The sequence below is a fragment of the Zeugodacus cucurbitae genome, chromosome 6 (assembly GCF_028554725.1).
Source record: "Zeugodacus cucurbitae isolate PBARC_wt_2022May chromosome 6, idZeuCucr1.2, whole genome shotgun sequence".
Lineage (NCBI taxonomy): Eukaryota > Metazoa > Arthropoda > Insecta > Diptera > Tephritidae > Zeugodacus > Zeugodacus cucurbitae.
In genome coordinates this window covers 15,810,255-15,837,673 of record NC_071671.1, presented here as the reverse complement: position 1 = coordinate 15,837,673, position 27,419 = coordinate 15,810,255, and the positions used below count along the sequence as shown (strand labels likewise).

General features: G+C 32.4%; 1 protein-coding gene across 2 annotated transcripts; it reads right to left on the bottom strand.

The window, feature by feature from the left end:
* Positions 1–1,255: 1,255 nt before the first annotated feature.
* On the bottom strand, positions 1,256–26,872 carry LOC105213206 (proton-coupled amino acid transporter-like protein pathetic). 2 transcript variants are annotated; one of them, XM_054233551.1, is made up of 7 exons: positions 26,477–26,872; positions 5,880–5,959; positions 5,443–5,671; positions 3,667–3,788; positions 3,032–3,571; positions 2,718–2,962; positions 1,256–2,631 (listed from the first exon to the last, which is right to left on the bottom strand). In XM_054233551.1, exons 2-7 carry the CDS (start codon positions 5,957–5,959, stop codon positions 2,462–2,464), a joined length of 1,386 nt encoding a protein of 461 aa, XP_054089526.1. In that variant the 5' UTR covers positions 26,477–26,872; the 3' UTR covers positions 1,256–2,461. The 2 variants fall into 2 exon arrangements, with proteins under 2 accessions (XP_054089526.1, XP_011184172.2); XM_011185870.3 differs by lacking the exon at positions 26,477–26,872 and adding an exon at positions 11,027–11,181.
* Positions 26,873–27,419: the final 547 nt, after the last annotated feature.

The window sequence follows — 27,419 nt, the reverse complement described above, 5'->3', positions numbered from 1 at the left end:
AAGGCCAATCGTTACAAGTTTGCGGAATCATCATGGATAACGATGATAACTCTGTTGTATTTAATGTTAAAAAAAAAAATTACTGTATTACTTTTAAATTGTTAGCAATTGTAATTGTACGAAGTTCATACAATTAAATGTTATATATATGTATCATCAACTAACAACTTTGTAATTTACAGTCTTGGTTGGCTTGATTTCATATCCATATGTATGTATATCAGTCTTATGTGGGAATATGCAAAATTCTTCCTCGAGGTATTAGGTTAGGTTAAGTTGAAAGGCTCTTTCCCAAGGGGAAACACACGTAGACTTAAAAATACAGTCCATAGTGAAGCCTGGATCTCCCCTAGATAAGCAATTAGGAGTCGATAAAGCGCCCCGAATGCTACAAATCTGCCGAGATTTTTAACTTCTATATTCGCTATTTCGCGAGCTTGTTTGAAAAAGTAAGATCCAAGAAATATTATTCTTGATCTCGCAAAGACGGGTCATTCCAGAAGAAAGTGATGAGATGATTCCACCTAACCCTCCTCCATGCCGCTTCTACAGCTAACGTCCTGTAAGATTTTTAACCTTACAACCCGATTGGACAATGGCCAGTAAGAACCCCTACGACTAAGGAGAGGTAAGCTTTACTAATGGCGAAGAGCTCGGTAGACCTCCCGCGGTTTAACTTAGACCTGAAGGATCTTGCCACTGCGCAAGTGCTACTGACTTACCAGCGCCTGTCCAGCTCAGCAGAGGCCCATCTGTTCATTAGCAAACCGTAATAGGACAACGGTGCTCCTACATGTTTCCATGCTACTAATAGTGAGTCTGACGTTCTTGACCTTCTAAGCTCATCAGCCTTACAATTTCCCGCGATTCCGCTGTTCCCAGGAACCCAGACTAATCTAATTGAAAAGTATAACGATGCCACCCACAGTGAAGATAGTCAGTAGTCGTATAGTCAGTGAACTCATGGCTAGTATCGCCGCTCTACTATCCGAGTAGATAGTCAGCTCCCTAAAGGTCGGTGCGCTTCGAAGCAATATATCCGTCGCTGCCTTAATAGCAGCCACTTCCGTAGGCACTGAACTCCGCTCATTTTTATTACTAACCACCACTAAAAGTAACTCCTATAACAACCCTTTCGCTATAGGCTGACTCTGTCGTGAGAACGAATCGGGTCTTCAAATAGTTGACATCGATGGTAAAAAATGCAAAAACTCAATGGTAGCTTTCGCAATGCGTCATATTTAAAAGTTTGAAGTGCAATTTTTTTAATATTTTTATTTTTATTTATTTAGTAAATAGTGTCATTTTTATTTCTTACAAGCAACTGTGTTTTTTAAATTTAAAGCTATAACATTGCCATTATTTTTCGTTTGTATAGAAAATTTCTTATTTTAGACATATTTATTTAACAGTAATTATATTAACAGTAAAAATAATATGGCGTTTAAACCTTAACAGATGTTTTGTCGAGTTTTGATTTCAAAATTTGGATGGTGAGTTATTCTGAAGCAACTTTGAACAGCTGTAGCAGGGACGGTATTAGAAGTATATTTTTTCGAAAGGTTTAGATTTACTATAACTCATGCATATATATTATATACAAATATATATATATAGATGTTTACTTAAAAATATATATATTTTGTTGCATTTATTTTTTTACAATTATATATATAAAAAAATATTTATATTATTTCTTTACAAATTATATTTAATTTATATATTTTTTTTATTTTGTGTTGTTTAAGATTTTATCGTGTGAAATATGATAAAGTTTTTTAACATTTTTTTTTGCGTACAAATTATATTATTTTGTTTATTAGTTTATTGTTTACACAGTTCAGTTTTTAAACCGTTTATAAATGTCAACAAAACCTATAATTTATTAATTTAATTTTGAATTAATATATTTATAAAAATTAATATCGCAATTGCTTTATTTAAAGCAGTTAACGAAATTCTAAACTAAAATTATGATATAACAAAGTTTATTAATAAATTATAGTTAATTCTTCACAAAAATAAGTAAATAAATTTCTGTTCGACTCTAGCCTTCGCCATACTCTAACTGCCAACTGTATTACGCCTACGATTACCATTCCGTTTAATTTTCAACTTTTAACTCACTCTAACAATTGATAAGTGTGTGTCACTCTGTTAGCGTTTAATATTATTGACATCCGAGTCACACTGCCAGCATTGAAGTAAATATAGAAAAAATACAGTCTTTGGCAAGGCTAAGTATAATTTAAGCTGTTAATAATTAAATACTGTGGTTTAGCACTAAATTTGCTTAAAAAGCGAATCACGTTCACACATTTAAATCACAGGTACTAAACAATGGATTATTGTATGTACAAACATTAAAATTCCTATTTAAAATGTATGCTTAAAGGACCTTAGTTTGGCACATAAAACTACAACTTTAAAACTTATGCTAACATTACAAATATCTACAAGCTTATTCCGTGTAAATTTTAATGATTTCACGTACACTCGCTGCAGAGCCAGCCACCAGTGCGCATATCGCAAAGGCACCCAAAAAGATGTTCTTCCACAGTTTCCATTTGCACCAGCCCAAACGATCGGGCCACAAGTAAACTGTCTCGCACACGCTGGGCACAAAGATGCCTGTTGATCAATGAAAAATATATGAATATTTTATGTGAAATAATATTTGGTAAATAAAATTTATGAAAGATGCGCCAACAACTTACCCAACAGTGAGAAGAAGATGGCGCCCACAAGACTGATGAATGGTTCCAGATTGGGTATAGCTGCAGCAACACCACCACTAATCAATATAATACCGGTACGTAAAAGTATTTGTGTCCGATTGTGATATTGTTCGTTGAATTTGTGACTAATTTTTTTCCACAGTATCTCATTGGGAATGTAGAACTGCAGACCGTAGGTGAAGAGTATAGCAACAGCCATCAACAATTTCGCCGTATCAGCCAAACTAAATAAGAAAGTTATGACATTTTATTTGTCAATATTTATATTTATAAAGGTATGTATGTATACTTACGGTGTGCCTTCCGTTAAATTCAACGTAATGCTGCCAAGCACCTCACTGCCATAACGTGCATAACCTAAGAAACCGATGATCGCATACAATGACACTACGACAATCATAGCGGTATTAAGCACTCCCGGGCAGCCCAGAAATTGTTGTGGTTGCTTCATGGTATTCTCAACTGGCATAACTACACCAATACCCTCCATGGCGAAGATGACAGTCGCAAAGTAGAGTGGTATTTGTGAGGCTTTCGCAATCAATGGTTTGTCTGAGAACACCATTGAACCGCTAAACAAGTAGTACAACACTATACCGAATGTGACCACAATAAATACGTTGGCCATAGCCGAAAATGGTACTAGCCATTTCAGATTTCTTATTTGTCCGATTAATAGGCAAGGTATTACAGTCATCGCAATATAAATACGCACATCCCATTTCAGACCGGTGTCATAGTTGATTACATCGTGAAATGATGTAGCAATGAACACCATGTAAACGCAAGCGGCAGCGAAATAGGTGGCCATCAGACCGTAATCAACGAATTGCCTATTAGAGAGACGGAGAGAGAGAGGGAGAGTGTGAGTTGAATATTGTTTGATATTAAAGTATACCGTTATAAAATAATAAAAGCAAATTCTTACTTCGCAAAATTCGACCATGGTCGCAAAGGTTTTGGTCCATTTTCGAAAACCTTCTCAGCGGTTTCGGCAAATGACAAGGCAGGTACTCTGATTTCTTTGCAAATATCTTGTGATGTTTTAACCTGTAAATGTAAATGAAAATTTGTTGTAAAAATAAGCATTCTGAACGCAAATGGTACACAATTCTATAATTATGTTTATTGTTGGAATATTAAAATATAAAGAAAATTATTAGGGGAAGTACCATAAGAAAAATATATAAAACTAATGTTGAGCTATTTTTCGTAAAATCTTCGAAAATTGACTTGTTTGTGAATATATATGTACGAGTAAAGGTTGATAAAGGCATCTCGAGTAGCGAAGTTTAACTCTGAAAGCTCGTGCAGTATCGCTTTGTTAGAGCTTTCACTTTCACCAGCTCAAATATGACGATAGGTTGAGAAGAATTTTTGATTTGGCTTTTGAAACAATCAACCCTAACTAGGACCTTCAAATAGTTGGAATTGGAATTAAAGAATATGTAGAAAGCTTCAATTAAGTTTAATTGTATCCAAAACGATTTTTTTTCCTGCAACAAAATAATCAGCATGTTATTTTTCATGCCTAGGTTCCCCCTCGAGAATAAAATTTTATTTCTGAAAGTTTTTTTTTAATGAAAGTAAGTAATTCGTTATTGAAGCTTTCACTACTGGAGCTTTCACATACTTAATTGGTACATTAGAATGAGAAAGGAAAGGAAAAGTGAAAGCTTCCATAAAGCTTATTGTCCCAAAACAATGGATTAAACAAATTTTAACTTCAGCAAAACAATTAGTATGTTGGTTTTCTCAACTAATCCATTATATAAATCCCAAATATTCACATTTATTTCAGAGTTACTGAATTAAAACGGAATGAATCACGTGTGTTTGGCATATCTAGCTAATTAGAGTCACATGAGAGCAATAAAATTTGCTTAGTAACCAAAGTGTGCTGAATTTCAAAAAAAATATTTTGTATATTAAAAAATATTTTATGCATTTATGATTGAATTTTGTTTTTAAGAAATGCCTCATTTCATATTATCTTTCCCACAAATCATAAAGCGTTGATAAAAATTTCATAATGGTGAAAATTCCTTGAGGGGGGCAAATCAACACTGCAACCATAAATATTGCTTCGCTATCAATAAAAAGTTTATTAATTCCTGTGTCCAGTATTTCATAGTACAATCACATATCTGCGATGAAACAACTAAACGAGAGTCAATAAATGTTCGTACCAAATCAAAATGACCGATATAAATATTGTTGTTTATATGAACATTGCTGGTTCATTGGCTTAATAAATGTTATGCATTTGTACAAGTTTTTATTGCACAATATATTGGATATAATATGATGTTGATTAGGTCAATAGCGTGAATAGATGTGATAAGGAAACTTTTAATATTCTTATTATTCACTGAAAATAAATTTTGAAGATTGGGACTCACTGTTTCATCTTCGAAAAAATATAAAGAGTCAACATTAAGAAAATTGTCAAAGTTACATGATACTAGCAGTGACAGTCTACTCCCTCTTTCGTTTGTGACGTCACGACATAATATTTTTTTCTGTCAAACGCACTCAAGTAACGGGACAAAACTATCTTAGTCCGAATATCTATCATGCTTGACTAGTGTCATAAAGCATACTTGACCACACTTGACAGTTTCAATTTGATTAATGTTTGTAGGTCTCTTAAAGCTTTAGGTTGAATAATAAAATGAAAGCAATATTTAAATAAAATTCTTACCAATATTTGCACACAATGCGTACAAAGGATGCCCACAATCACCGTGGCAACCATACTGAATACTAAACCGCCGTTGTAGAAAGCCATTGGCATGGCGAGAATACCGGTACCTAATGAACTTTTCAACAAATGTGCCAATGCGCCACCTGTCGTTTGACCCTTCTCCTGGTCACGATAGTCCGCTGGGTTGTATACATCGCTAAGCTGTGCCTTTTCGGTTAGGTTGGTGCTGGAAAATTAAAGAATTTTACTTGATTAGAGTATAATATTATTTGAAAGAATTATTTTGTGAAAAAAGCTTGTCAACAAACGAAAATTCTCACACAAAGATAGAGAAGTTTACAAAAAGGTTAATCTAAGGGAAATTAGTAACTCTCTCGCATTGCGCTCTCAATTTTTGAGTACCCGATATTTTTCACTTATTTTTATAAACTTACCGTGAGTTGAAATCATTCAGCGTGAATACTGAAGCTGACTTCTCTTTGGAAGTTGGTATTGAAGTGGTGGAATCCGCCATCTAGAAAAGAAGGAGACGATATTCAATTTTAAAATTAGTTGGAATTTATATTTGTATGAATAAAATTTCAATATAGTAGGTTCAGTTTAAAAATTTTATAATATAGTTTCTAGCACATCTAAAATGAAATTTGTTCAGACAAAGAGGACCTCAACACACTAAAAAAATGTTAATTTAAGCATGTCCATATAGTAACTGTTTTTTTTTTTATTTATTGTGAAGATTATGTGAGAGTAATGAATCTAGACAATATTTCAGATTTTTTTTAATAAAAAAAGTTTCAAACAACTATTTTTCACACTTATTAATATACAATGCGTGGGTTTGAACGGAATGTATCATTTAGTTATGCTATTCAAATACAAATAATTATGGATTGTAATTAAACCCCCGTTAGATTAATCGACTGCAAGTAGCACTGCATTCGTTTTTGTTTTTCTAAAAGAAAATACGCCGTAGACAATCAAACGAAGACAATAATGCAGTAAATCTACTTTCTTTTTTCATTCCATTCAGTCTGAATTAGCAGTATTTTAGTCTAATGAATGGCTATTTTAACAAATTCCCTGAATTAATTATTTTGTACAATAATGTGCACTAACACAAAATAATGCCAAACAAATCAATTATAAATATTTACACATTCTTGCCAAAATGAAAGTCTCACTGTTAAATTCATTATAAATCAAAAGTAATGCTAGTATTTACATACTTACAATACATTTAAATACGCGGTTTTAAAATATTAGGCATTTCAGATACTGAATGAATGTTATTAATGAAGGTCACGTGGTTGTTGGTGGGGGGTGGGTAGGAAGGAAACTCTTTAAGATAATTTTAAAACTTAGTAACCACATACTTTCATTTGCAATGATATTCACACGCTCCAATTCATTATAATCGATATAATGTGTCGGTATATGTAAGCAAATAGAAAATACTTAATCAAATAACTGTTAGACCTTCTTGATATTTTAATATTAGTATTATTTGATAACAAGCGCGTATATTTTGTATAAGAAATTATTTGAGCTTTGATTCCATTGATTTGCTCGTTGGGTAATAACTATTAAGTAATTCAAAAGAATAAAGATTACTAAACTGAATCCTGCAATCCATAATTGTCAATCAATTATCATACAATTTTATAGTTTTTAGTTTTTCAAAAAGCTCTCATTAAATTACTATTTGTGTGCTCGAGGGTAGTGGAACGACTCATGGTCCGGTATATAACCCAATCACTGTTCCTTGGAGATGCGGTAGCAAAGAGCTCTTTGATATTTTATTCGGATTTAGAAACATCTATTGATTTACTTATAACACGATTTTTTGTTGGGTAGGCATTAAACGACAATAAACTGGAACTAAATTGAGTTATACGACGACATTGACATAGTTCAGCGAATAAAAAGACAGCGGCTACGCTGGCTAGGTCATGTTGTCCGAATGGACGAAAACACTCCAGCCCTGAAAGTGTTGAAGGGGAAGGCCTCCGCTCCGTTGGAGGGACCAGGTGGAGAGCGACCTGGTTACACTTGGAATCTCCAACTGGCGCCGTACTGCGAAGGAAAGAGAAGTTGAACGCCAATAACACACAAATTGAGCAAAATATTGGAAAACGTTCCGTATAAACTCAAGGAAAACCCAGCCTTTTGAGCTAGAATGCAGATTAGCAAATAAGCAACGGAGTTGGAATCAATTTTTGTGAGTCAATACTGGTTAGTCCATAATCATTACTTTTTAATTCGAAATCATGACAAAAAGGGTGAAAGGATGAATATTATCCAAACTCTTTGACTGAAAATAATAAGTTTAATTTAAATATTTATGATTTGAGATACAATATTTGACTTTTCTGGTTTTCAGTGTTTATTCAGCTCAAGTTAAATATAGCTGAATAAAATATTCAATATCCAAGCGCCTGAAAATTTAGTATTTTCCGGTGTTTTCGATTCCAATGCTTATTCAGCTTAAGATAATCTCAGCTGAATAAATTACTGAATTTTTCGAAAAGTTTTATGATTTGCGATTGAGTAATTGACTTTTCTAGCTTTCAGTGCTTAGTCAGCTTATGACAAAGATAGTTGAATAAAAAGTTCAATGACCAAGTGCCTGAAAATTTAGTATTTTCCGGTGTTTTCGATTCCAATGATTATTCAGCTTAAGATAATGTCAGCTGAATAAATTACTGAATACAAATAGCCTCAAAATAATGGATTTTCTGAAAAGATTTATGATTTGTGATTGAGTAATTAACTTTTCTGATTTTCAGCGCTTATTCAGCTTAAGATAAAGATAGTTGAATGAAATGTTCAAATTGAATATTTTCCGGTGTTTTCTGTTTAAGTGATTATTCAGCTTAAGATAATGTTTGCTGATTAATATACTGAATGTTAATCGTCTCACAATCGTGGATTTTCTTTGTTTTTTTTTGCCTTAGTTAGCATTAGAGAAGAGTTGATAGCTGAAAAAACGCTTTAAACTAAATCTCCTTAAAATAGTGGATTTCCCGTTATTTGAGCCTTGAACCATTTTTTTAAGCTTTCATCGCCCATTCAATTTAAGATAATGGCAGCTGAATAAAATGCTGAATGACAAAGCAACTGTGAAACCTGTTATTAAGTGCGAACATAATCCACTAATCAAATCATAATCGGTTAGATTTTTATCGGCACCATAAATGCCAAGTCAATACCAATAAATTCGACATTAAATAAGTTTCCATTGTCCACCTGCATAACTGCATGGCATTGAATTTGTTTTTGATAAATATGTTCATCCATACTCTTACTTCTTGCAATCACCGTTAAATCTACCAACTAATTTAAGCATACTGTTAACAAGCTGTTAACAAAGCCTTATCTTATCATGCCTTAACAATGCTTTTGGACACTTCTGATTGTTGGTTTCGGCAGCAGCCGGTTATCAGCGCGCCAAACGAATTTGAGTAGCTGCAGAGACGCCAACCGGTAAAATTTTATGCCGGCTAATAAAGTGACGAATGTCGAATTTAAAATTTCCACAGTAAACTAGTAAACGGTACTTGAATAAACACTTGCTGAATGTTCGGCTTGAGCGAGTAGTATGGACTGCAAAAAGCGTGTACAGATTATTTATGATTTCATAAAAAAGTCACACTCGTAATTGAATTATATGTTTATTATATCGATTATTCTGAGTTCCGTTTGTTTTTTGGGTTTTTGGCAAGATTGTTTTATGATTTCATAACGCAGCAAGATCACACCATATCTTCAAATGTTTTATGATCGTTCAGTGGCCACATTGATTTTGATTAAAATATTGCTTGCGTCAATTTTGTAAGGATAACTGTCATAAATATGTGCAAGATTGCAAGATTGGAAAGGTAAAAATGTTACTAGGAGAATTTCAGGATATCAGCTTCAATAGATATCTCTAGGCTTTCTAGATATCATTATTAGTGCTAAATTAACATCCATTCAATTTAAAAAAGGAATGGTTTAGGTAGTCTTTAGCTGCCGGATTGATTTAGATTGCCTAGGGTTAAAAGCTCTTGGGAACAAACAATTTTTCAATTAGTCAAAATTTGGAATATAGCGAAGGAATCGTACAATTAAAATATATAAATCATTTAAACTGGCATAATTCAGTAAAGTTATAACAACAAGCGACATACTGAGAGTTTCACGGTCGCTCTTCTAATGAGTTTAATTAGATAAAACTGGATCTTCTTTTTAATTATGTTTTGATCCACTTGATCATCAGAATGTATTCAAAATGAATGTAATACCCTCGCCGAAGAGGTGGAGAGCTTCGGACATTTCAACAATGACTTTTACCTTCTAATTAGACTTCTGTTTCAAAGTGAAGTAGAAAAGGAAGAACTAAAACTTTGTATTAACTATGCTCTCAAGATCATTTGCCGTCGTGTCCTGTTTGTATGGATAAGCTAGACCCCGATTTCCGTAGTAGTTAATACTTGGATGTTTTGTCTTCAGATGAGTTTTGTGTAAGATCAGTGAATATTAATGTCTTTGTGAGCTCACGTTGATTGTCGCCAAATCCGGATAATTCCGGATAAATAAGAATAATATTAATAAAGGGCTTCAGAAACACTGTACAGCACTCGGCAAGCATCTGCTGAACATTTCATTAAGAATTATGAGAAAAATGTGAATTATATCCATATTTTCGATTTTTTAATAACTATATCCTGTAATTAATAATGATTATTAAAAAAAAGCGTTTTTTCGAACTTCGAAACCAAATATTTCGAGGTTATCTTCGGAAATTTGAGAATACACTTTTTGTACTTATGAGTCAATCTATCGGAAAAATATTGTTTGGTCCAATACGCAGAAAATATTCGGTTGGTTTTGCCGATCAGTTTCGCTTACACTACAAAGACCAATGACACTACTTCACAAAATATTTTAAGCTCACTGCTTGAAGAAATATAATGCTCAAAATTTTTTCGTTCTTGAGGCAGATATTATTCAATAAAGCACTGAATAACTGTTTAACTGATTTTTATTCAATTTTAGTTCGAGAACGTAGTCCGTCTGTTATAATTTACGTCATTTGTATTTATTTATTTTTTTTTTACACATAAAACGTATTTTTTGCGCCACTTTTTATTATATATGCTAGTCTAGACATATTCGAATTCACGTAATTCAAGAAGCAATATTTGCTTGCAAGTGGATACATTCTTTATGGTATCTAGTTCTTCAAGTATTGCTTAGCGCAATGCATTCTTAATTGTAAATTGATAATAATATATTTCACACGTGCCGGCGCACGCTGAACTATGCAAATTATTTGAACTGATCAAATAGCAATATCAATGAAATGTAGTTTTTGCGAATTTTCTTAATTATAGCGCGTAAAATTAAATACTTATTAAACAACACAAATATGTTGTGTTTGTTTTTTTGTATTTTTATAAATATGTTTATGTTGTATTAAATTATTTTGTTATTATTTCCGAAAAACTTTCATATGTATTTTAGTTGAATAAAACAAAAAAATTTCTAAAAATAAAAAACACAAACTTTTTAAAATATTAAATTTTTTTTAATTTTTTACCTTTAACAATATATGCAATGAATTTCTTAATTTTTTTTCGAAGAAACTACTTTCTGTCCCTTCACTGCGTTTGCCAAAAAAATTAAACCGCACTCTCGGATTGCCCAGTGCCAACTGATTGCTTCGCCGTAAATTAATCGTAATATGAGTACGATTTGCAGCATTAAAAGCAAAAACAAGAACTAACCGTTTAATGAATTAGCAAGGCGGCCACACGCTTGTAAAAAAAAGTAATTTTAACAACAACAACATAATCAAATAACAATAACAATTATAAATTAGTACATTAGGTAACAAGTCAACAAGTTAAGTATATATATTGACAACAGTAACAAAAACATAATTAAAACCCCTTAAAATCAATTACCGTAGTCAATTTAACTTATCATTATCAACTAGCTTGCGACTAAATAAATTTTGATAAAGCAAGGTAAAGGAGTAAGAAACTCATATATATCATGAGTGAGTGTGTACATATGTAAAATTTTATATATGCAACAACAAAAAATATTATTTATGAATAAACTAATACTAAGTCAAAGATATATACATATAATCGTATATATGTTGCTACTAAATTTCGGCTCTCACTCATGCCATATACCCTTATGTGCATAGTACATATTTCAAGCAAAAGCTTAATGGAGATTTCCATTCCTCACACATTTGCTTCGATTATTTCGCTCTTTTATATACAATGAATTTATCAATTGATGGTTATGATAGAGTAGTGGTTAGGGCGCCACTTAATCCAGATACTGTACAAGAATATGAAATATTTTGTGACGTAAAAATACATACAAGAAAGAAGAATGATACATTAAGAATGAAAACCTAATGACCTTGAGGGTCTTGGTCTAAGTAGTAGATTTATGTTAGTTTAGATTCGGTTGTATGGCTGTTCCTCAGAATGAAACACACTTAGACTATGGGAGATAGTTCTTTGTGAAGCCAGGATCTACAAAGGTTACACCTATGGGCCACGAGCAACGGACTAGGTGTAATTTTGGGTAAAACAGAAGTGATAGCTAAGGGTAAAGATCGATAGTAAACTGAACTTGAAATTTAATATTGAAAAAATAATAAAAAAAAGTTTATAGGGCTTATTATACCTCCAAGACTTTAAATCGCATATAGTCTTGTGTATATACACGGCAGTCATTAGACCATACTTTACATGTGGTGGTCAGTGGGGGTATACTCCAGGGATCTAGATATTTTTCTATATCCGTCTGACAAATTCAACTAGCGTATTCCAAGCGGAAGTACTGGGACTAGAGAAGGCCTGTGGTGAACAACTATGGGAGGATACAGAAAATAAATATATACACAGATAGTCAAGCGGCATTGGTAGCTTTGGCGTCGGCAAAGATTAATTCGAGCGTAGTCAATAACTGCAGGAAAGCCCTAAGCTCACTGATAGAAAAACTCCTTCTATCCTTAAATTGGATTCCCGCAGGATCATTTTTGAAAACGAAAAAGCAGAAGGCAAATACAGGAAGGAGCCTCTGTAGATGAATCCGAAGCTCGTCAAAATCAATAATATTAAGAGAGTGATTCCCACGCAGTTTAAACAAATAGCTTAGAACAGATGAAAATCGATAAGTAAATGCAAAATAACAAAACAGATATGGCTTAAGTATGACAGGATAAGAACTCAGGATTTATTAAATATATCCAGGAAAAATATATACAGCTACCTTATCGAGGCATCGATCTTTTGAAGAACATGCTCTGAAAATGGATATGCACTATAACGATATTTGTCGCAGATAAAAATTGTTAATATTTGAAGCGATATACGAGACATTGTTCTAATGAGGATAATCGATCATGAAAAGAGTTCCCACTGTGCCTTAGATTTCAGGGTCAACGGAATTTTAATAGAACTTATGATATCAAACGCAACTGCATGGAATTACCAAGGTGAATTATGTTTATCAACTCCTTTCCACCTTTAGATTATTCTAATAAAACCAATAATAGTACTATGTTTATTTACATTAATGAAAATGAAAACGAAAACACTTTTATCACGGTACTCCATTCTTTCGCAATCCTAACCAATCAATGAGTGTTGGAATTTTATCAACTCCGTCAACGTTCTTTAAAGAATGTGTTGAATAAACATGTACTGTATGTAGTATATTTACCATTCATTAAGTGAGTATATTAACTTTATTCTTTTAAAAGCCATTAGTTTACAACCTTGTAAGTAAATATTTTGATTATCTCCATACATATTTACAAACGTTTTTTTTTTGCATTATCAGTGCTATTTTTGTAGTAATCAATGAGTAAAAATAATAATTCTTTCAAGCTTATTAATCAATAATTTCGGTGAGATTCGGAACTTCTCGGCGCGAAGAATTCACGCATAATTGGTATCAGCATTTCTTGCTTTTAAAATGCCAATCTAACAAGTTATACCCAAGATTCTCAGTTATGCTCCTTGTTCTAGTACAAAGCTTCGGATTTTGGTTTTAATTCACTGACACTAATTAATGTTTAAAATTTTTCGTAAAGCATAGACTTCCTATCATTTTTAATAAGAGTTCAATATAATACAGATCGCTTTTTAGCTGTGATTCGACACTGGCGGCATCTAGCTGGACAATTTATTACGAATATATCTTCGGGAAATATTTTTCAAATATGAACAAGTTCCGATCGTAATAACTCAAGTACCATCTAGCGTGTCTAAACTTCAAAGCAATATAGTTAAGTTTTTTCTACAAAGGGCCCCTGGAACCTTCAGAAAATTTGGTTCAATATTTTTCATGGAATATTACTCAAATATTGGTCTCCTAAAGATAACCCCTACATTAGAAGCTCCATCAAATTAAGCTACACATGGCTATTCTGTGCGCCTTTCAAAAACCATAAGGCGTAGAGTTCTTGCTCAAGCTGATCAGACTGATTTCGTCAATAAATTTCTAAATTTCCTGGAAAACAATAAAAGTTTCATTGCACATATTTTTATCAAATCATTAGAAGGTCGCTTGACATTTTTAAACCATTTGGATTTGGGTAATCGTATATCAAATATTGGATTAATTTACAGTTCACATTAAACACGTATCAACTTATAGCACACACATCTTAGCGAGCTTGTCTGCACGTCGTCTATATATTTTGCAATAAATACGTAATACATATATGTCATAAATTTTAATTGGCGTTTTTTTGGAAATTGCTACTTAAAATCGTCAAAATCCCTCCCAAGTAGTACGCATGTATTTGGGCATGTATCAGTAATAAAGATTGTGCATTTTCTTATCAGGTCCTTGATTTACTGACGTTTCGTGGTTTAACAGTCTTTTGCTCTCTCTTCATGGGCACATGCGCATTTACGAACACATGGATGCCATGAATAATTTCCAGAAAAGGGTCTGCGTAGGCAAAGTATTAGATTCCATCGCAATTATTTTTCCATCGGAAACAATTACATACAACATTCGACCGACAGCTTGATATTGATGATGTTGAAGCCGAAGGTACTATACCTCAATCAGGCTAAAGGTCATAGAAAGTGAATGGGAGATGTTTCTGTAATAATTGAGTATTTGTGTTGATAGATGAGGTGCTCGGTTAGAAATAATAACAAAACATTAATGCTTTTTTTCTATGTAGTGTATTGAAGACTTTCTGGTATTTCCGTTATTTCTAATTTTCGTGATAACCGTTAGCTTCCTCGCTTTCTATTAATATATACGAAAAGTTCAAGGGAACCTGATGGTTATATACATAAGATTTCAATACTTATACTAATTTGGAATTATTTTTGTGCTTATCAAGCACAGCGTTTTAACAATGTCCTGTATCAAATTGACTCATTATTACCAGTTCTTCAAATTATAATCAATAAATAGTCATTAAACTCAAAAATTATACTGGATATATATATTCCCTTGATTTATAATGTCCGTCGCCATATCATAGCTATATATAGCCATATCTACAACGGTTTCATAAAAAGAGAGTCGATTGCCGTTTACTGCTTCTGCTGAAACAGAAACCACATACAAAAAATCATAACAATTTGTGAAAGCTTTGAAAAAAGAATTAGTAAAAACCGGTTAATGCCGACATTTCCTGATAAGATTGCGCTGATTGCCAACTATTTGTTTATGGTCTCAAGAAATTGTCGTCCACATTTTTGGCCGTGATCTTGCCTAGTTCTTCAGCCAAAGTACACAATTTTAACATAAACAAAATTTACAATATGCGTGCTTAGTACTTTGTTAGTTTAACTTTCTTTCTTAACACTTTTACAGAGATTATTTTATTTTATAACTGCAATGAAAACTGGTTTATTATGTCTCAAAACAACCCATCAAGCGTCATGAACAATCCTACTCCTTATTTAGAATAAGCAGTTTGTTATCTTGAAAGTAGGGGTTATAAAGTATGAAGAATACAGGTCATGGATTTTCATCTGTAATACCATAACAGCTCATAAATTATGAGAATTTAACTATTTTTAGAAAATCCAGACAATTCTTACATTGTTTGAAGGTACATCTTATATAATTTTTAATGAGGTCAGACAGGTCAAGTCTTCCACAGAAATATCGACAGGAATTGAGTGATTTTCACTAAGTGAATTGTGATTCGGTTTAATTAGTAAATAGTTTTGATTTACAAAGTTAGAAAATTCATGACTAGAGAAACACTTGTTGACAAAGATATCAAGGATAAGTGACATTGTCCATAAGTTCAAAATCTGTTTCATTAACTGAGTATATCAGTAGAAATAGTACTTGAGAATTTCAAAAAGGCGTTAAATCTGTGTGATATGAGCTTTCTTTTTAATTACATTTTAATCAAAATTGGCATTTCTATTGAAGGATCATTTTTTACATTTCGTTTCTGAAAAGTTACTTGCGCAACGTTCTTGACCGAGAAATGTTGATCTAATCCCGTTGAGAGTGATTTTATCATATATTACAGACTTCCTCATTGTGGTTTTGCTGTTAAGATGGATTTAGGATTTACAGGTTATCAGCCTACCTATCTGACCTGCTGACGAATAATCGGCTTGGTTTTTGCAACCGCATTTACTCGGTCGCCACAGCCTCGTTTGCTTACCAAACAGGGGGCACATTCTGACAGCAGAGCCTATATATTCGCTTTTTCATTCCTGATCCCCCAGACTACGCAAGCTTTTGGCGCCTTAATATGATCTGGAGCTCCTACATCATTACGCGAGGTACTAAAATATAAATATTCCATTCCAATGGTCAGTTTACCCTCCTATATGGTTGCGAAACATGATAATCTCGCATCCTACTACATCGAAAAGCTGGAAATTTTCACAAATCGATGCTTTCGGACCAATTTTCCGCATTTCTGGCCCGTCACTACCTCTAACACCGACTTACGGTCACGCACAAACAAACCACCTCTATTGTCCGAAATCCTCCAAAGGAAAATGGGGTTGGCTCGGACATGTTCCGAGACGAGATACTATAACCCGGAATGCGATCGACTGGAATCCACAAGGTAGCCGAAGAAAGCTCTAACCTCGAGAAGAAATTTGGACATCGAAATATCTAAGGTCCGAAAAAGTTAGTGTCAAATCAAGAGGCTAGCACATAATCATAATAAATGGAGGATTCTCATTGTTGCTCTTTGCTCCCTCGCGGAGCCATAGGTCATATTAGAGAATGATTTAAAAAATAAAGGAGAAATATTTTGGTCAAAAAAACGGGACAAACTTTTTCAAGAACTATTGATTATTTATATTCGGTTAGTTCATCAACCAAAGTCAAACAACTACTAAAATAATTCTCGAACTTGAATATTTATCCGACCGATTAGTCTGCAAATCGAGCTCCAATGTAGTGCTTTATAATTGTTTGTATTGTTTTAATATTGCGAAATAACTGTTTATTTTTCAGAATTCTTAATCAAAAAAAATTAAAAATGATTAACAGACAACCTTATATCACGGACAAACCTTTTGAAACAATTAATATGTATTCTTCAAATTTCAATAACATAAGTATCTACTGTGCACTTCCGCTCGTATGGTTGGCATACTCGTACCTACTTGATACGCTGTAAATTAACAGCTAATTAACCCACATATTTTAAACGCATATTAAGAAATCTCAGTGTTTGCATTAATACACTTATTGAAAGCTGCAAAGTGTAGCCACTTAAAGACAAAGCCTTTACTAGAGGTTTGATCGATTGGCTGGATTTGGCCTCGATTGGCTATCTGTGGTATTGTGTCATTTTATAAGCACCAAAGATAGCAGCATTGCATTTGCCCATAAGTACTACAACAGATAATGTTGGCGGTGCTTAAAATTATTTATTGTATTATTTTGTTGCTATCGTCGCAGTTGTTATTGTTATATATAAACAACTTAGTAAATATATATAAGCAAAACTCTGCCGGTTTGTCTAATATTTTAATAAGTTTTCACTTTTAATATGCTTAAATGAATTGGCAATGACAATGAGAATTATTTTTGTCAAATTAATATAACTGTTTTTGTAGTTATAAACTAATGCTTACTGAAACTATAGCAATCTAAAAATATCTAAAATTATTATGGTTAAATTTAAATTAAATTTGATTGTCAGACACTTGCGTAATTACTAAAAACGAACAAGTAAGGAAGGGCTAAGTTCGGGTATAACCGAACATTTTATACTCTCGCAATTTATTTATTTAACTTTATTTATATTATATAATACACAATTTGACCCACATATATTTGTCATATATATTGTATTAAGTCCATTGAAAGTTTGAAACCCTAATATTAGGTTAGAAGCACCGAGGTCCTCGTGTTCGATATATGGGGCCTTAAAAACCTATGGTCCGATTTCGGCGATTTTTAGAATGGGGCTGCCACACTATTAACATAGTATTTATGAAAAGTTCCGCACCGATATCTTCACTAGTGCTTACTTTATATATTGTAAAGTAAACGATTCAGATCGTCTTCAAAGTTCTCGTATATAGGAAGTAGGCGTGGTTGTGAAGCGATTTGGCCTATTTTCACAACTTAGCATTAGGATGTAAGGAAACTATTACAAACCAAGTTTCGGTAGAGTAGTTCCTGAGATATGGTTTTTGACCCATAAGTGGGCGACGCCACGCCCATTTTCCATTTTGTAAAAAAAATCTGAGTGCAGCTTTCATCTGCCATTTCTTATGTTAAATTTAGTGTTTCCGACGTTTTTCGTTAGTGAGTTAACCCACTTTTAGTCATTTTCAACCTAACTTTTGTATGGGTGGTTATGATCCGATTTCTTTCATTTTTGGACTGTATTAGGAAGTGGCTAAAAAACGACTGCAGAAAGTTTGGTTTATATAGCTCTATTGGTTTGCGAGATATATACAAAAAACTTAGTAGGGGGCGGGGCCACGCCCACTTTCCCAAAAAAATTACATCCAAATATGCCCCTTCATAGTGTGATCCTTCATATCAAATTTTATTTCCATAGCTTGATTTATATCTTAGTTATGGCGCTTTATGTGTTTTCGGTTTTCGCCATTTTGTGGGCGTGGAAGAGGTCCGATTTTGCTCATTTTCGAAAGCAACCTTCCTATGGTGCCAAGAAATAAGTGTGCCAAGTTTCATCAAGATATCTTAATTTTTACTCAAGTTACAGCTTCCACAGACGGACTCCACTCTTCACCCTGATCACTTTGGTATATATAACCCTATATCTAACTCGTTTAGTTTTGGGTGTTACAAACAACCGTTATGTGAACAAAACTATAATACTCTCTTTAGCAACTTTTGTTGCGAGAGTATAAAAATATTAAAATAGATAGATGCTATGTACACTTAGCGAAGCCATCGTAAAGATTGTGACGAGCATATAGCAACTGTGAGTAGCTAAGTTAATATTTGCCGATGGCAATTTGGGCACTTCAGATTCTAAATATGTCAAGTTGTTAACTTTAATAAACAAGTATAGACAGGTGAAAAGTAGAAAAAAGTACACAATTATGTTTATAAAAATGTAATTACCATTAAGTGGGTATATAATGACGATAATAACAGGCGAAAGAATTTAGAGCATAATATGTGCTATTTATTATCTTCAACAATTTGTTGTAAATTTAAGGTATTTGTTATTTTAAAGGCTCATAAAAGAGGCATGTGATCGCGGTATACATGTATAGTTTGTGTTTGTATATATTCTTGTTCATGAGTAATACTACATAAGTGCTATTGATTTTTAATGGACACAATAAAAGTTAATTACAATGTGTAATGTGCGTCAGACCAAAACCCATATAGCACATACATATTTGCCAATATTCTTCTAATAATTAAGCTTAAAGCATAAATTACACAGAGTTGCATTCCTCTTTCAACTCGAATTGTATGTGATTAAGAATTAATGTAGTAAAATAAGAGTTTTTATTTTGTATGGTAAATCAATCTAAATCAGCGCTTTAGGCAGAGTAAAGGACGGTTAATTGAGCAATTAACTCCTGTCTGAAAAGGCTATTAGTGCTTTTGGTATGGTGTTAACTTGATTAAAGTTTTATATAAACAATTTCGTGAATGCTCAACATGTCTTATGTAGCGCCTCAAACCAAATGAAGAGGCAGAAAGTGTTTGAAACATCAAAAAATTCACCCTAACTTGTTCTAACGGTAAGATATCCGTTGTTTTATAGGTAAGAGGTAAGTGTTTCAAGGAAGTACATGGAGTCGGTGAAGTTCCGGAGCTCTGTACTCTTAAAGACTACTGAAAATACCGCAAAAAATGAAAAAGAGTACACAGAATATTTTACTTTTCAGAAATATTTTAGTTAAGGGTACATATATCTGAGGTCTTTGATTACAATAATGAGTTGAATGATTTGGACATGTCTGTTCCTGGCTCATATTCGAAAAATATGTTCTCTAGAATATATTCGTATTCTCCCGCTAGATGCCGCCAGTATCAAATCACAATCACAAATCTATCTGTATTGTAGTGAACTCTTTTTGAGAATGATAAGGCGTCTATGATTTCTAACTTTGCGAAGTATTGTAATAATTAATTGGTGTCACAGGATTGAAACAAAATTTTAGTGCTTGCTTTTTCAAAGAAGGAACTTACAATAGATGGCGCTGTAATACAAGTTTGGCATGTTTTTTTTGTTTGCCATTGAAAATAAGTGAGAAAGAAATGTTTTAGATCTGTTTCACTCCACTTAGAGTTTAAATAATTTAAATAATATAAATTATATCACTTAAAATTGGTTTATCCCAATTATCCTTTTTTGGTCTCGTCTTCTGTCAAAAACAAAAATATTTTTCACAGGCTGAAAATTAGCTTCAAAAATTTCAAATATTCGAATAATAATTTTTGGTTATGAAAGCGCTAAATAACAAAATTTACTGCTTTCAATTAAGGGGGGGTAAGGTTTGTTTCGTCGAAAAAAGACATTTTTTCATGAATTTTTTTAGAAAAAATTATTGCTGTAGGTTTATTTTACTTATTATTATATGAAATTACAACATTTGAAGGATACTTAAAAAACGTTTTATCTAAAAATAGCGAGGAATAACGTAGTTATCGTCGATCTCTGCAGGCACCTCGAAAAAAGTGTTTGTGCGGTGACCAGCCTACAGCATCACTGGATCATCCGAAACCAAAAAATCAAAATGCTTTCTTTAGTTTATTAGTTTATTTTTCAATTGACGTCGAGTTTTTTTTAATCTTTCAATTTTTCAATTTTTGGTACCATTTTCAAGCCAAAATGACGATTTTAGACGAAAAAATCGACCTATTTGTTATTGTAAAATTGTTAGTAATTAATATTTTTGGAAAACCTCGACGTTATTCGAGAGCTATATAATTGTAGAATATTTGTTCAAAGTTTCGAAACGATTGATGCAGTAGTTTTTTCTGTAGGCTGGTCACCGACTTTCAAAATGACATATTTGGGAAAATCGATTCAAAGTTTTGTACACTCAGCGCAGGTAGCTGGAGGTACCGTTATTCAACCTGCTGTAACTTCGTTAGTTTTTCTCCTAATGACCTAAAATTTTAACACAATATTCTTGAGATGTTGATGGTTCAGGAAAAAAATAAAAAAAAATAATGAAGAAAAAAAGTTGTCAAACCTTACCCCCCCCTTAAATACCCTTCAAACACATTCAAAACTGCTACCGTCAAACAATGTCTCTGCTACAGCTTCTCGAGCACATCGTATGATTTTCTGCATCTATATTATATATATTTTAATATGTATATTCACTTGCGCATGAAATCATTGCTACGCATGCGTAAAACTAGCTGAGCCACCGCTAAATGCCAGTAAAATTTCACCGCACGCACAATTGGTTAATAGTGTCGCATAAGGCGAATATGTACAATAATGTGCATATACACATACATACATACAAACGTGCAATATGCATTTTCTTTGGGGAATGTACCTAGTTGGCGGCAATCAATCAAAATTTTACCGGCATTTTTTATTGAATTACAAAAAAAAAAAAAATTGCGAAATATTTTTCAATTTATATATGCACATTTTTTGCGTTAAATAAAATATGAGAAAATTGCTTTAGCTGTCACTGCGTTGACAATCGTGTGTCAATACTGGTTGACAGTTGCAGCGATGTCATAGCGATGTCTAATGGGCGTTTCGTAAAAATTACGCGATCGCATGGCAGGAAAGTGAAAAATTTACGTTATATATTGTATGTATGTATGTATGGATTTGGGTATGTCATAAAATATCCATTGAACCTTCATTCAATAATTCAATTAAACATTTTCGGTTTAATTTCGTTTTTTTCAAAATGTTGCCGAAATTATCTTTATAGACCGATTCGACTCGTATTACCCTATATTAACAAGATCGCTACGTGGCGATAGAGTCGAATTTTTGTCGTATTGCTTCCGATTTTGGTAACAAAATAGTCCGACAGGTGGCGCCATAGTCCAGTTATTACACGAAAATTAAATTTGCTCAAATTTAAAATATAAAACTAGAAACTAAACTAAACTTTTATATAAACGACCTCACTACGTAAAACACGAAATCGATTCATTATTTCCACGTAATTATTGCATTAAGAACAAAACTTAATCGTTGAAATATTTGAAAGTTGTAAAATGACGTCATTCAAGAATACGTTTTTGGCTGGTTACGTTAGACTTCATCGTATTTCAGCAAATAATTCTGGTAATAGTAACAAAATTATGTGATAAACATTAAACAAAGTGTATTCAGCATGTAATTCAACTATTCTGTAATGAATTCACTTAAATTAATCTCAATATTTATATGTATATGCAAACACTTACGACGTCTACTCTATTTGAAGGTTATTATTGCTTTAAATAAAACGTGTTCTAGAATATATTAATACAAATAAGTATAGAATAACAGAAAAAAATAGAAATAAGCAGATGTTACTTTGAGTATTTTGGGAGTACCTGAGTACAATTTTTTTAATTAGATGAAAGTTATTTATTAAGCGACGATATATAGAAATTAGCGTATCATTTCACGTAATTTTCCAATAGGATGTTTGACAGTTAATTAACTGTGCAAATAATGTAATCTCTTACAATTCTATTTCAATTGTCTAATTCGTCTCTGTCTAATTCCCTGCAAATGTTTGAATAGATAGGAAGACTCTGTTTGCCTTATATAAGTACTTAGCTTGTTTAAAAAGTTCACCTATTGGGGAGTTAAGAGAACTTCAGTATTTTTTAATTAACGCCTAATTGTTCTAAATTTCCTATACAAAAGAACAATTTACTAATTGTACCATTAATATTAAATTAATGAAATAATGCTTATGAAACCCTATTAAGTGTATTGAATGGTAAATGACACCAACAATAATAATCTAGTATGTTCAACAGTAGAGCAAAAGCTGCTTCCTCCTCAAAGCACATTCAAAACTCGATTGTCTTGATTAGAAAATTTCAATATTTTATTTAAACTAATGGAATTGTTTTCAGTTTTATAACAAATATTTAATAAAAAACACTTTTACTACAGCTTTCAAATACTAATTCCTTCAACTAGTAAATTTATATATAAATTGACTTCAATTTATAACCTTTTCGCACAGGAGTTAATTGATCAATTAACCGAACTTTGCTCGATTAAAGCGCTGATTTATATCGATTTACCCTACAAAAAAATCTTATTTTAGTAGATTAATTTTTAATCGCATACAAATCGAGTTGAACTGGAATGCGGGTTGTTGTCTACGCTGTAAATTTTTGTGGAGGCTATTGATAAAATAGAAATCAGCTTATGAAACTTACTAACTTCTTATGAATAGCAAAAACAAAAATTTATAGCAAATCGTTAATCGAGTAGACGGCTGTGCAAAAGACAAAAACTGGTTTCTCAATTATAATCTTAATGTATTAAATTAATTTTGCTGTGCGAAAAGGCTATTATGTAATAAAATTAACACGCATACCAAAAATTAAAGTATAGAATATAGGAGCGCATACTTTCTACTATATTAGAATCCCCGATCAAACATCTAACAAAGGTTTAAGCGTCAATTACAGAAACATAAATATTTCTAGTTATATATGGACATATAAATAACAGATCGAGGCAACTGCGCTATACAATATCACACTGCTCATATTGTAGTTGATTGCACGCTCTTAAATATCATAATCGTCACTTTTTCTCTGATTTATTAGTTTACTTTTTATGATGACCAAATAATTACACAGAATTTTACTTAATATGTCGAGTTTTTGAAATATTACTGCCATAAAAATGATAAATATAATAAAAGCACAGGCATGCTTGTTTGTCTAGTCTACGAAGATACTCTCATCTACGAGGGGTTTTCCTACCTATCGCACGTGCAAATGTTTCTAAGTGCATTTGGTATATTATTACGCCATGAAATGCATACTATTAAATATTTATAACAGTTCTTTAAATAATGAGTGTTTGACAAAAACAAAAAAGTTAAACGAAGCGTGTTCACTTATCACTTATCACTTTAATTCTACGGTTTTAACAGACGTAATATGGAATGAGAATAGTGTAGGAGAACGTCATATTACAAATATTCTTCTGCAATAAGAATTCCTGGATGATTTTCCCTAAAAATGATTGCATTTTGTGTAGTACTAAAGATATTTAGAAGAAATAAATATGAATGTTTAGTTCGATGAATTTTGGATACAAATGGGCATTAATCCCATAGTCCTCATCGAATCAACCTTGCGACCCTTGTATAAATACTGTTATTACCGTATTCACCTTAAAAAATTATCAAGTATGTCATAACGAAGGGGTGTAATTACTGAAACTATTTCATTATCATAAGCGTTGTTCTAAGCGGTATTTAGGTCGGTGTTATCGCAAAACTAGCGCTGAGCTTAGTTAATAATTTTGCAGGCTTATAGTACTTTTAAAATAAATGTGATAGTGTTCTTTGTCCTCCCTCAGTTAGACGGATTTCGTTTGAAGATATCATACAACAGACAAGGTAATCTGGTGCACTGACTGGGTACTGACTTTATAAAATTCGATTAGAAACAAAAAAGAGTGCCGTTGTGTCGTGGGAAGAGTTCACTCAGTCACTTCTGCGTTCGATTTCAATATTGAATTAATCTCAAAAATGGTTTATTTCAGAACTGTGGCATTAACACCTCAAAGCAAGGAAAAAGTTGTCACAAAGTATTTTTACCGTTGGATTTAGTTTAAAACACGAATAACTTTCTATTTTCTGAAACACAATTAGTTTTAAGAAATTGGATAACGGTTGTTATATCGTGACCAAGATAATAGCTTGAAATATTTATACGTTAGGGAGAAATGAACAAAGTAGTAAATAATTTCCATAGAATTTTGCAATTGGTATCAGTTTTAAATAATTAAATAATATAATAATAAGGAATATTTGTGTGATAAAAAGTTTTGTCGATGTTCCCAATATACGCTTCGTGAACCACTTCGTAAATCCCTACATAATATTTCGACACGAAGGTAACACAACAAACACTTCGTAGCTTGTCCCAATAGTAAGTTCAACTATTTTTCAGAGAGAAGTCACAGAAATGTTGCAAATTGCGTCTAAATTGAACCAGTTTGAAACTTGAGTATAGTCCAACAGTGTTATTTGCGCTTATCTTGTTTAATTATACCCAATAATCGATACATTTGAAGTACACAGTTTAACGAAAGTTTATCAATACAGTTTTATTTTCAAAAAATATCATTATAATCATAATTAGTAGTTCGTTAATGCTTTCTAATCACCAATTGACTAGTCGTAATTAGCTATTAATGGTTTTGCGATTATTATTTATGAGTGTGTGCGCCATTAGGGCAATAACTAGGTTTATTAAAACAATTAAGTACTTTTAAATTACTATTTCGTAATTAATTTTAGTAGAGAGTGAAATATCTCAGGCGATGCAATTTGTTTTAATTTAGTAATATAGCTTTACAATTAGTTTAAATTTAATTTTTTCAAACATATTGACATTAAAGTTTAGGATAAAATATATTATTAATGCTCAGATTTATACTTAAGTCATTGGATAGAAAAGGATTCATTAAGACTTCCGCAACCAAATTATCAATAAGTTCTCCACTAATGTGGTGTATGTGTCCACATTTCACTAATTGACTAAATTAAGCGGCTCTCTGTTGCGCCTTTTAAGCGATTTTAACAATTTAGTAACAGTTACGCTAGCTAATATGTATTATATAAACGGTTTTAACTTTTGTTTGCAGCATTTTATGGACTTACATATATTTCTAAACTTTTAAAACTAACTGTATTGTAACGGTATTTCTTATTGTCGCTGTCACACTTAATTACTGTACTAAATTACAATGTTTGTAGATGATTTGCATACAAAACAACAAATTTATTTAAACAAACAGTAAAGCCGGAAAGGACAACAATAAAAACGTTTTATGAAATGCTAATAATGATGTAAAAACAGATCTAACATTTTCACTATAACACTAAGCGCGGGGTGCGGTTAACGCTTAGAACTGTAGAATGACACTGCAAATTTGTTGTTGCTTTCATAAAACTGTATATATTTGTTGTAATTTTTTTTCGTTGTTGTACGTTATAGAGCAACTGGTGATATATTTTATATTTTTTGTATGTTTTTGATATTTTTAGTGTCATCATAGTTGCTATTTGGTGCAACAACCCGAAAAAAGTAATAAATAATTAGAATCGGATATGGATATTTTTGTCACTTTTTTATATTTTATAAAAAATTCTTATATACATTTTTTGCAATATTGTCACTTATTATTTATTTGTTAAAAATTACTCCTTAATTGTTTAAAATTAATTATGAGTTTTTTACAAAAATCGTTTATATTTGAATTATTTTTTATATTTTTTTTTTAATAAATATAAAATTATTTAAATATAAATTCAATATTTATTTTTAATTTTATAAATGAATTAAAATTTTTTTTAATATTTTCTTTTTTTTTTACCTTTTTAAAATGCGTTTAAATCGCGCACTCACTAACACACTCGCGCACACACGTCTTTTACTGCCACAAATTCACAATTCACTACCAAATAAAGGTTGGTTATTTGTTGTTGTTGCCACTCCTGCTACAAGAGTTCGTCCTCTTGCTGTTATTGTTACCAGCAGTAGAGTAATGTCTGTCTGTTATACGACGACGAGCACTCGCGCTTGTCTTACTGGCCAGTTTCGTATTTGTTGTTATTTATGTAGTTTGCTTATTGGATATGGTATGCATGCGACGGTCGTGCGCGCTTTATCGTGACGTGTTGTTTCTGGTAGCGCGATCGTTTTCCGACTGATATCACAACAACGGTGTTGGCGAAAATTATGACTACCGCTCTCTAAGCTGACTGCGAAACGGCTAAGCTTCAAGCGTTCAGCTGTAAGCGTCAAGCGGCGGTGAGTTTATGCTGCCACCAAAGGTGCCGCCAGCGCTACGGCACATTCGCTTTAAACACTTACTCCGGCAGGCGGCCGAAAATGGTGTTTATTGTGCGGTGAGCTGCTGCAGTAGCTTATGAGTGAGTATGATGTATTCGAATTGATGACGGCAGATTGATTGAGTGTTGTATTGGGCAGACACAGCAGCAGTCACTTAATGCATACATATCTACATTATTAGCTTGTTATTGTTGTTGTGTAGCGTTTTGGGAAGCTTTATTTAGTTTTCGTTTTCTTGCACAGTATTTTAAGGAGATGAAAAATCGCTGTTTCATGTTAACTCCATCGTGATTTTAAAAATCATATTCTGTGCTATAAATTGTTTTAGTCATTCATAATATCAATGAATTGTACATTTGCTTTATTTCGAGGTAAATAATTGTGCCTGTTTCTAATTAGACATTACTCAATGGTGCTTCTATAAAATTGTTGCTATTATTATTGCTACTATGTTATTTTATGTT

What these genes read in the sequence shown, in the direction of transcription:
- LOC105213206 (XM_054233551.1), bottom strand. Translation starts at nt 5,959, where the DNA reads ATGGCGGATTCCACCACTTCAATACCAACTTCCAAAGAGAAGTCAGCT. An exon ending in AATTTAACGGAAGGCACACC is followed by an intron (nt 2,963 to 3,031) that starts GTAAGTATACAT and finishes TTTCTTATTTAG; the next exon opens with TTTGGCTGATACGGCGAAAT. An exon ending in CATCTTCTTCTCACTGTTGG is followed by an intron (nt 2,632 to 2,717) that starts GTAAGTTGTTGG and finishes ATTGATCAACAG; the next exon opens with GCATCTTTGTGCCCAGCGTG.